Source organism: Oryx dammah, unplaced genomic scaffold (genome assembly GCF_014754425.2).
Source record: "Oryx dammah isolate SB20612 unplaced genomic scaffold, SCBI_Odam_1.1 HiC_scaffold_28, whole genome shotgun sequence".
NCBI classification, from domain to species: Eukaryota; Metazoa; Chordata; class Mammalia; order Artiodactyla; family Bovidae; genus Oryx; species Oryx dammah.
In genome coordinates, this window is record NW_024070212.1 from 28,346,601 (window position 1) to 28,357,721 (window position 11,121).

The 11,121-nt window shown below is 39.9% G+C and overlaps 1 protein-coding gene across 10 annotated transcripts in view; it reads left to right on the forward strand.

Annotated features, from left to right (window-relative positions):
• PHTF1 (putative homeodomain transcription factor 1) overlaps positions 1-11,121 on the forward strand; it is an 84,760-nt gene that overhangs the window by 64,539 nt on the left and 9,100 nt on the right. For 7 of the 10 annotated variants that reach the window (XM_040231004.1, XM_040231005.1, XM_040231007.1 and 4 more), the window contains 4 exons: positions 2,018-2,173; positions 3,248-3,343; positions 4,040-4,165; positions 4,708-6,451. In XM_040231004.1, coding sequence (XP_040086938.1) covers positions 2,018-2,173; positions 3,248-3,343; positions 4,040-4,165; positions 4,708-4,728 — 399 coding nt within the window. In that variant the 3' untranslated portion in view covers positions 4,729-6,451. The remainder of the gene's footprint in view (positions 1-2,017; positions 2,174-3,247; positions 3,344-4,039; positions 4,166-4,707; positions 6,452-11,121) is intronic. The other 3 variants (XM_040231009.1, XM_040231012.1, XM_040231014.1) reach the window with 2 other exon arrangements.

An 11,121-nucleotide genomic window follows, 5' to 3' on the forward strand; every position in this document is an offset into this window, starting at 1 on the left:
TTTAAATTTTTATTTTTGTTTGTTTTGTTTTAAACAACAATTTACTGTTTATTTTTTTATTTTAGAAACTTTAATTTGGGGCTGTGCTGTGTCCTCATGGCTGCTTTCTCTAAGTGCAGGGAGTGGGAGGTACTCTTTTGTTGTGGTGTGTGGGTTTCTCATTGCAGTGGCTTTTCTCATGGAGCATGGGCTCTCAGCACGTGGGTCCTAGCACTTGCAACATGTGGGCCCAGTAGTTGAGGCTCATGGGCTCTGGAACATACAAGCTTCAGTGGTTGTGGTGCATGAACCAGCTGTTCTGAGGCATGTGGAATCTTTCCAGACAAGGGATCGAACCTATGTCCCCTGTATTGGCAGGTGGATTCTGAACCACTGGACCATCAGGGAAGTCATCTGGTTTTTTTTTTGTTGTTGTTGTTGTTTTGTTATGTATGTAGTCGATTAGTTACATTTCTTGACCTTGGCAAAGTAACCCTCTGTGGGGGATGTCTTGTGTGTCCCAACAGTACTCTCTCACCTGTCTTGTTACCGAAGGGCCAGGGGCCAGCTGGTCTCAGGGTGATTTCTGACCTATGCTTGCAGAATTAGTTCCAGAGGCTGTGGGATTGTGGTTTTCTTGCTTCTGCTATCCCGCAGAAGCGAGATTGTTGAGACTGGTCTACAGGCTTGTGCAGGCTTCCTGTGGGAGGAACCAGTGCCTGCCCACTGGTGGGTAGAATGGTTTCTGGCCCTCTGGTGGCTGTGTCATGGGGCGTGTCTCAAGGTGGCTGTGGGCTCAGGAAGTGTTTAGGCAGCCTGTCTTTTGATGAGTGGGACTGTGTTCCAGCCTTTTGGTTGTTTGGCAAGAGGTGTCTCAACACTGGAGCTTATAGGCTGTTGGGTGGGGCCAGGCGTTGGTGCCAAGATCCAAAGTGAGATGTTTACCTCCAGTCAGAGTTCACATCCCTGTGGATACTCCCTGATATGTCAGCTGCCAGCTTTTATGACCCCAGGGAGAGCCACACCACTCCCTACTTCCCCAGGAGACCCTCCAGCAGCAGCTGGGAGGTCTGTCCCACGCTCCTACAAAGTCACTGCTTTTTCCTTCAGTCCCCTTCTGTGCACCCTCCATGAGTGGAGTTTTTGTTTCCCCCAGTCCTGAGGAGCACCTGCAATCAAGCCCCACTGGCCTTCAAAGCCAAATGTCCTGCGGATTCCTCCTTGCAATGCCAGATGCCTAGGCTGGGGAGCCTGGGGTGGGCTCAGAGCTCTCACTCTTTTGGGAAAACTTCTGTGATATAATTATTCTCCAGTTTGTGGGTCACTCACCCAAGGGATGTGGAATTTGATTTTAATTATGATCGTGAGTGTGCCCCTTCTATCATCTTACTGTGGTTTCTTCATGTCTTTGAATGTAGAATATCTTTTTTGATAGGTTCCAGTCTTTTTATTGATGTGATTTTGGTGTGCTTGTGAGAGGAGATGAACTCAAGTTTCTTTCACTCTGTCATATTATCTCCAGTCCTCCTTGTTTTGAAAAAAAAAAAAAAAAAAAAGTAAACCAAGAAACTTTTACCTGAAAGCTCGACACATAATAGGCATTTGATAACGGTGGCTGCTGCTGTTATTCAGATCCTAAAGTGGGTGAAGGACTGATCCTCAGGATTTTCTAGTTGTGTAAGTGGAACGGGCAGCAGGTTTTAGGGGGCTCTGCTCGTCAAATGCAAATTTAATACTTTGAAAAATGGCCACCGTATAATTGTGAGTGGGTACACTTGTGGTTAAAGAGCTTGGAAATGCATTTGTCTTATTTCACTTATGTTTTCTTCCTTCGTGATTTCCAGATGCTTCTTGTCCCTTATGCAAAGAAGAAAATGTAGGGAAGCTTAGAGAAATACATAATACTTTATGAGTATTAAAACTTCTGCTCTGAGTATTAAAATGGTGGTATCTTGTAAACGTTTTTAAATTGGTAAAGGAGCAATTACAGTAATTAATACAAGTGAAAAACTTAACTTTTTTCTGGTCTTTTTCATAGGTACTCCGTGGACATAAAACTTTCCTAAATGATGCTTATAATTGGGAGTTTTTGATCTGGGAATCAGCTTTACTACTTTTCTTACTGCGCTTAGCCTCACTGGGGTCTGAAACCAATAAGAAATACAGCAATGTCTCAATATTACTTACTGAACAGGTATTGACTGGTCCTTGATAGTTTAATTCAGTGGTTAGAAATGGTATAATAAGATTTATGCAGAAGATTCAGGGTTGAGTCTAGATTCTGTCACTTTCTAGCTGTGTTAGCTTATACCTTACAAGTCACTCTGCAACCATATAGTTGTTTTGTATATAAAGTGAGGATACTATCTTCCCCACCTGCTCCCAGGATTGGGTGCTGTGCTTCATCGCTCAGTTGTGTCTGACTCTTTACGACTCCATGGACTGTAGCCTGCCATGCTCTTCTGTCCATGGGGATTCTCCATGCTACTTCATAGTATAAAGATTATTTTTGGTGGTGGTAATGGAGCATGCTTTTAATCTCATGTTCTGTGTCAAGCTGTTTAGAGTACCTGTCATTTAAGTATGTTTAGTAAGCTTCTTGACTTTCTTTTCTGTCATTCACAAAATACATTCAGTGTTAAAAATACTTGCTCTTTAGTATGTGAGTAGATATGATGATTGAGAAATGTTTCTTATGAATATAAAGTAGTATAGAGTTGGTTTTTTGTTTTTAATTTCATGTTTATCCATAAGTTTTAAAATATCTGATATCATTAGTTATTTTTTGGGGGAGGTGGGGTGGAACTTAGAATTATAGTGAAAAATTCTTACTGTAAGGGAAGAAACAGGAATTAATAAGTTAAACGTAGCTATCCTATCTTCTTCCGTTCCATGAATGTTTGATAAGGATGTTAGATTTTTGAGGGGATACCAAGATAAATAAGATATAGTTTTTGAACTCAAGGAGTTTACATCTTGTTAAAATTAATATAAAATTTTCATTGTTTTGATAAATTGCTTCATCATTATTTTTTCTTCACTAAATAGCCTTTTTCTCCCCCACTGATTAAGGATGGGGGTTGGGTATGTGACATATGCGTTCTGTAAAAACAGCTACTAGAATTTCAAATTTTATTTTAGTTGAAAATATTGCCTTCCAAATCTGCCATATTGAATGCAATATATATGTGTATATATATATATACACACACATACATATACATATCTTTTACGTGACATTTGCGCTAATCTCTATTCCTTCCCTTAGATTAATTTATATCTTAAAATGGAAAAAAAGCCGAATAAGAAAGAACAGCTTACCCTAGTAAACAATGTGTTAAAGCTATCCACCAAGTTGTTAAAAGTAAGTAATGCCCTGTGATGCATTTTTATTACCATTCAATTAAATCAATGCTGCACTTCTTAGAGAGGACCTTAGTAACAGATAAATGCTGGGTAGATTCAAAATACAGACTTGATAGTTGGGGTTAATGACTCTATGAGAAAAGTTTCGCAACTTATTACCCAAGTTCTAATCATTGCTGTTGTCTGTCACATTTGAAAATTACATTAAAAAATCACAAATTGCATATTGCGTGAATCCACCTTTAAAAACTTAGCTAGTGGAAAACTAGGTGAGAGCCCATTTCAGGTGTTTATTTATTTACATTATTATTTTAAAATTTTTAAATTATTATTTTAAATTGATGTATAGTTGATTTACAGTGTTTCACATGGACAGCAAAGTGATTCAGTTATATATATACATATGTTCTTTTTCTGATTCTTCTCTATTATAGGTTATTGCAAGATATTGAATATAGTTCCCAGTGCTATACAGTAGGTCCTTATTGTTTATCCATTTTATATACAGTACTCTGTGCTGCTAATTCCAAATTTATCCCTCCCCCTCATTACAGGTCTTTTGAAGGTAGCTATTGAACATCAGCAAAGAGGTCTTAAGCAGTCATCCTCACCCAAGACTCAAAAAACAGTCGGATAATCACTGATAGCTACTGTGAAATCATGTGTTTCATCTCAGCTCTTTCATGTTTTTTAGGAGCTGGACACCCCATTTAGACTCTACGGACTGACAATGAATCCCTTAATCTACAATATCACACGAGTAGTTATCCTTTCCGCAGTCTCAGGTGTTATAAGTGATCTTCTAGGATTTAATATAAGAGTAAGTGAGATTACCACTCTGTAGCATCTGCCTTATTAGTCTTAAAACTTGCTAGTATGTATAATAATCTTTAACCTTCCCAGTGTGCATGTGTGTGAGAGAGAGAAAGGGAGAGCTAGTGGGGGAAGGTGGGATGGAGGGAGAGAGTGGCTGGCATGGAAATGATTCTTCAGGTAGAGAAATAAGCATTTGAAATAGACATTCAGCTTAGAGTTTCTCATTTTATACAAGCACAATAGACTGTGCTCTTGAATGGAACAAAAAGTCAAGTTTGAATCTCATGTCAGTTTAATAGCATGGGCTGGGGTGGCTTCTGAGCTAGGGAAATGTACAGAGGCAGAATGAAACCCCCATGAGCTGCAGTATATCAGTTTTGATCCTGGAAAATTTTAATGTTTTTTTCTCTACGATGTTCTATGGTTGCTATTGCCAGAGTTGATACTTTTTTCTTATGTAAATGCTTCTTGGTTTACCTGTAAGTGTACCTATCAACCCCACCTGTCAACCCCAACTAACTGATTTTGGTGATTTTCTTTTCTTAGCTGTGGAAAATTAAGTCATAAGCTGAGTCATGTGCCTGGACTCTCTCCCCTTGCTGGCATCAGTGCTTACCCCATTAAGGAAAGAGATGACTACAAAACCATGAGACACCCACCTGCTTGTTCATACGCAGAGGTGCCCTCAGCTCTCCTAATCTAATGAATCGTGTTTTCAGAGGAACAGATCCTTTTCCAACTGGGCATGCATGCTAAAAACCTGTATTTTCATGGTTTTCAAATAGTATGAATAGTCAGGAGACTGAAGACTGTTGTGTTATAGTAACTTAAGGACAACTTTTTAAGTTAGGAAATTTATTCTGGGCATTTCAATGCTGTGACAGTTATATTTACTGGAAATAGTCTTTTGGGTAACTATGGTAGATGCCCAAAGCATGGAGCAAAATCCTATATTGGAAATACACAAATTCAGTACTTTTCTATTACAGTCTATAGAATTGGATATTTCATTTCTCTAGCAAAGAGAGATCAAGTTTAAACTATTTTAGGTTGAACCTGAATAAAAGAACTTTATTGGAGAATTTCAGTTTCTAGGCTTTTTTGTTGTTGAAAGAAAAAAATAACCTTTAAACTGTGATTTTCTGTGAAACTTTGGAGAAATTTTCAATTAGTTTATAATTCTGAAGTTAATCCTAATAACTGTATAGTTGTTGGTGAAACAGTCATGCATATAATATAGCATGTAATTCAGCATAAGACATTTTTCTATGCACACTTGTTCGTGTTCACCATCCAATATGTCTTCCATTTTGAACCATCTGAGCTGTTTCCCATCACAGTACTAAATGAAGTGTTCAGTTTGTTGTGCAACTCAATGAATGTATTTAATTCATTACATTACTGTACCCTCAGTACAGTCTCAGGTCTTCAGTGTCTATACTGAGCCAAGCTGTGCCATTGATGATTTGGGTTCTCTTATCTGCATCCCCTGTCGCACTTACATACATACACAGATGTTAATGAAAACTAATAATCTCCATGTAATTCCTGCTCATTAAGTTACCCACTTTGAAGAATCTCTTGAGGCAAATAGAAAGCACACAGATCTTAATGACAAGATTTTGTGAATATTTGAATGAGAATAATTAAGAAACTTTTTTATTACATATGAAGTATGTACATGCAAAATCAGTGTATCATTTATACATACCCTTATATGGCAGGAAGATTTTTGAGGTTTAAAGATGAATTTCTCAAGTCCAGGGATTGAGTTCAGACCTTTCTGGATTTATATCCTTGGCTATGCTACACATTAGCTTCATAGTCCAAGGCAAGTTACTTAACATTTTTGCACCTCAATTTCCTTACCTGTGTAATGGGGATAGTAACTACCTAATAGGATTGTTAAGGTCAAATGAGGTTATCACGTAAGGTACTTAGCATAAAGTACTTAACCCTTGGTAAACCCACACTAAACATTTGTAATTACTATTTAAAACCCTTTAAAAATCTTTTGCTGACATATTTCCTAACTGTGAAGATAGAAACATAGAGGGCAAGATAACTGAACTAGAAGTGGATTACCAAAAGTTTGCAGCCATTCTAAATACTGTGTGAGAGTTACAATTTTTTTTTTTTTTTAAGTAAAACCCCTTTATAGTGATTTACCTTTGGAAGGAACTGCTCTGTAAAGGCACTTCAGTGTTTTGACAAGTGACTCAATAGAAATCATAAGGAACAAGAGCAGTTATCTCGAAGCCAGGATTGAGCAGCTCTGTGCAGATTTCAGGTGAAGAAAGCAGATGCCTTTATCTTTTTTCTCCCACAAAAGCAGTTTTATTTTTATTTGAATTTTTTACAAGTTGAATTCTTTAGCTTAAATGCAGTGTTTAGAATTGTTTACTCCTGTGAGTTGTTTCAGTTATGGTTTTGATGGTTCATAATTGGTTTAAGTGGTTTTTCAGGTGGGTAAATTTTTCTGTATGTGTACTTGCTCATAACTGAAACAGCTATCATCTATGTCATTCTGTGCTTTTCTTAAATTGATTTATTTTTCTTCTCATGTTGGGTCATTTTTCCTGCTTCTTTACATGCTTAGTAATTTCTTATTGGATGTGAATTTTACATTGTTGGGTGTTGGGGTTTTGTGTGTGTGCCTTCTTTATTCTTGAGCTTTGTTTAGAATATAGTTAAATTAATCAAATAGTTTGATCATTTTAAGGCTTGCTTTAAAAGCTCTTGTTAGGAGGGCCAGTTCAGTTCAGTTCAGTCACTCAGTTGTGTCCGACTCTTTGCTACCACATGAATTGCAGCACACCAGGCCTCCCTGTCCATCACCAACTCCCAGAGTTCACTCAGACTCACATCCATCGAGTCAGTGATGCCATCCAGCCATCTCATCCTCTGTTGTCCCCTTCTCCTCCTGCCCCCAATCCCTCCCAGCATCAGAGTCTTTTCCAGTGAGTCAACTCTTCACGTGAGGTGGCCAAAGTACTGGAGTTTCAGCTTTAGCATCAGTCCCTTCAAAGAAATCCCAGGGCTGATCCCCTTCAGAATGGACTGGTTGGATCTCCTTGCAGTCCAAGGGACTCTCAAGAGTCTTCTCCAACACCACAGTTCAAAAGCATCAATTTTTTGGCACTCAGCTTTATTCACAGACCAACTCTCACATCCATACATGACCACTGGAAAAACCATAGCCTTGACTAGACGGACTTTTGTTGGCAAAGTAATGTCTCTGCTTTTGAATATGCTATCTAGGTTGGTCATAACTTTTCTTCCAAAGAGTAAGCGTCTTAATTTCATGGCTGCAGTCACCATCTGCAGTGATTTTGGAGCCCCCAAAAAATGAAGTCTGACACGGTTTTGACTGTTTCCCATCTATTTCCCATGAAGTGATGGGACCAGATGCCATGATCTTTGTTTTCTGAATGTTGAGCTTTAAGCCAACTTTTTCACTCTCCTCTTTCACTTTCATCAAGAGGCTTTTTAGTTCCTCTTAATTTTCTGCCATAAGGGTGGTGTCATCTGCATATCTGAGGTTATTGATATTTCTCCCAGCAATCATGATTCCAGCTTGTGCTTCTTCCAGTCCAGCGTTTCTCATGATGTACTCTGCATAGAAGTTAAATAAGCAGGGTGACAGTATACAGCCTTGACGTACTCCTTTTCCTATTTGGAACCAGTCTGTTGTTCCATGTCCAATTCTAACTTGCTTCCTGACCTGCATACAGGTTTCTCAAGAGGCAGGTCAGGTGGTCTGGTATTCCCATTTCTTGAAGAATTTTCCACAGTTTATAGTGATCCACACAGTCAAAGGCTTTGGCATAGTCAATAAAGCAGAAATAGATGTTTTTCTGGAACTCTCTTGCTTTTTCCATGATCCAGCGGATGTTGGCAATTTGATCTCTGGTTCCTCTGCCTTTTCTAAAACCAGCTTGAACATCAGGAAGTTCATGGTTCACGTATTGCTGAAGCCTGGCTTGGAGAATTTTGAGCTTTGCTTTACTAGCGTGTGAGTGAAGTTGCTCAGTTGTGTTCAACTCTTTGCAACCCCATGGACTGTAGCCCACCAGGCTCTTCCATCCATGGGATTCTCCAGGCAAGAATACTGGAGTGGTTTGCCATTTCCTTCTCCAGGGGATCTTCCCAACCCAGGGATCAAACCCAGGTCTCCCACATTGCAGGTGGACGCTTTAACTTCTGAGCCACCAGGGAAGCCCATGAGTGCAATTGTGTGGTAGTTTGAGCATTCTTTGGCATTGCCTTTCTTTGGGATTGGGATGAAAACTGACCTTTTCCAGTCGTGGCCACTGCTGAGTTGTCCAAATTTGCTAGCATATTGAGTGCATCACTTTCACAGCATCATCTTTCAGGATTTGAAACAGCTCAACTGGAATTCCATCACCTCCACTAGCTTTGTTTGTAGTGATGTTTTCTAAGGCCCACTTGACTTCACATTCCAGGATGTCTGGCTCTAGATGGGTGATCACACCATCGTGATTATCTTGGTCGTGAAGATCTTTTTTGTACAGTTCTTCTGTGTATTCTTGCCATCTCTTCTTAATATCTTCTGCTTCTGTTAGGTCCATATCATTTCTGTCCTTTATCGAGCCCATCTTTGCATGAAATGTTCCCTTGTTATCTCTAATTTTCTTGAAGAGATCTCTAGTCTTTCCCATTCTGTTGTTTTCCTCTATTTCTTTGCACTGATCACTGAGGAAGGCTTTCTTATCTCTTCTTGCTATTCTTTGGAACTCTGCATTCAGATGCTTATATCTTTCCTTTCCTCCTTTGCTTTTCGCTTCTCTTCTTTTCACAGCTATTTGTAAGGCCTCCTCAAATGGCCATTTTGCTTTTTTGCATTTCTTTTCCATGGGGATGGTCTTGATCCCTGTCTCCTGTACAATGTCACGAACCTCCATCCATAGTTCATCAGGCACTCTATCTAATCAGATCTAGTCCCTTAAATCTATTTCTCACTTCCACTGTATAATCATAAGGGATTTGATTTAGGTCATACCTGAATGGTCTAGTGGTTTTCCCTACTTTCTTCAATTTCAGTCTGAATTTGGCAATAACGAGTTAATGATCTGAGCCACAGTCAGCTCCTGGTCTTGTTTGTGTTGACTGTATAGAGCTTCTCCATCTTTGGCTGCAAAGAATATAATCAATCTGATTTCGGTGTTGACCATCTGGTGATGTCCATGTGTAGAGTCTTCTGTTGTGTTGTTGGAAGAGGGTGTTTGCTATGACCCGTGCATTTTCTTGACGAAACTCTCTTAGTCTTTGCCCTGCTTCATTCCGCATTCCAAGGCCAAATTTGCCTGTTACTCCAGGTGTTTCTTGACTTCCTACTTTTCCATTCCAGTCCCCTGTAATGAAAAAGACATCTTTTTTGGGTGTTAGTTCTAAAAGGTCTTGTAGGTCTTTGTAGGACCATTCAACTTCAGCTTCTTCAGCGTTACTGGTTGGGGCATAGACTTGGATCCTGTGATATTGAATGGTTTGCCTTGGAAACGAAGCAGAGATCATTCTGTCGTTTTTGAGATTGCATCCAATTACTGCATTTCTGACTCTTTTGTTGACCATGATGGCTACTCCATTTCTTCTGAGGGATTCCTGCCCGCAGTAGTGGATATAATGGTCATCTGAGTTAAATTCACCCATTCCAGTCCATTTTAGTACGCTGATTCCTGAATGTCGACGTTCACTCTTGCCATCTCTTGTTTGACCACTTCCAATTTGCCTTGATTCATGGACCTGACATTCCAGGTTCCTATGCAATATTGCTCTTTACAGCATCGGATCTTGCTTCTATCACCAGTCACATCCACAACTGGGTATTGTTTTTGCTTTGGCTCCATCCCTTCATTCTTTCTGGAGTTATTTCTCCACTGATCTCCAGTAGCATATTGGGTACCTACTGACCTGGGCAGTTCCTCTTTCAGTATCCTGTCATTTTGCTTTTTCCTACTGTTTATGGGGTTCTCAAGGCAAGAATACTGAATGGTTTGCCATTCCCTTCTCCAGTGGACCACATTGTGTCAGCCTTAAACCGCGTGCTACTTTTTTCCACAACTGATGCAGTCTCTTTCTGAGCACTCTACGTGATGCCCTCTTCGTGATGGGGTTTTCTCAGTTCAACTGTAGGAACATGAACTATTCCCAGCTCAAGAATGTTTGGCCTGATTCTTTCTGGTGGTCCTTCCCTGCTGAGTATTTCCTTGTGCTGATGCATACTCACCTGAACACTTGAACTCTCGGCACATTTTTTTGCGCTCTCCTCTGTATGCAGCTGTCTTCTCTCTGGTACTCTACCTGCTAATTCTAGCTGTTCTGGCCTCCCCAAATTCTTAACTCTCGCCTCCTTAACTCAGCAGGACTGCTTGTTTGGGTTTGGGTTCCCCTTCCTGCACTGAAGCCTGGAAACTGCCTTCAAGTAATCTGGGGTAGTCATGGGACTCACCTCATTTAATTCCATTAACCTCTTACTGTCTCTTGTCCATCATCTAACACTCATTTTTTTCACGTGTATTTTTCCTTTTTTGTTTAAGTTGTCTAAGGTGGGAGAGTAAATGTTGTCCCCAGGTTAGCAAATGGAACAAAGTTTACTTAATTGCTCAAGTCAAAGAGTTAGGGTTTATTCTTGGTTCCTCTCTTTCCCTTCATATCTAATCTACCACCCGGTCATGCCGATTCTGTATTTTCATAGCTAATAGACTAAGCATTCTTTGTGGTCACCTGGATTACTATGTTCCCTTCCCATTCTTGCCTCCTACAGTTGGTTCTCCAATGTGAATGAGCTTAGAAATATGGAGACTTTATCAGTCCTACTTAAACTCTTCCTGGCTTTCCTATACTGGCCTCCAAGCCCCTTCATTTCAGGCCTGCCTCCCTTTCCAGCTTCACCTCCTCAGTGTCTGACAGGCACACTCCCTATGTTCCTTCATTACACTG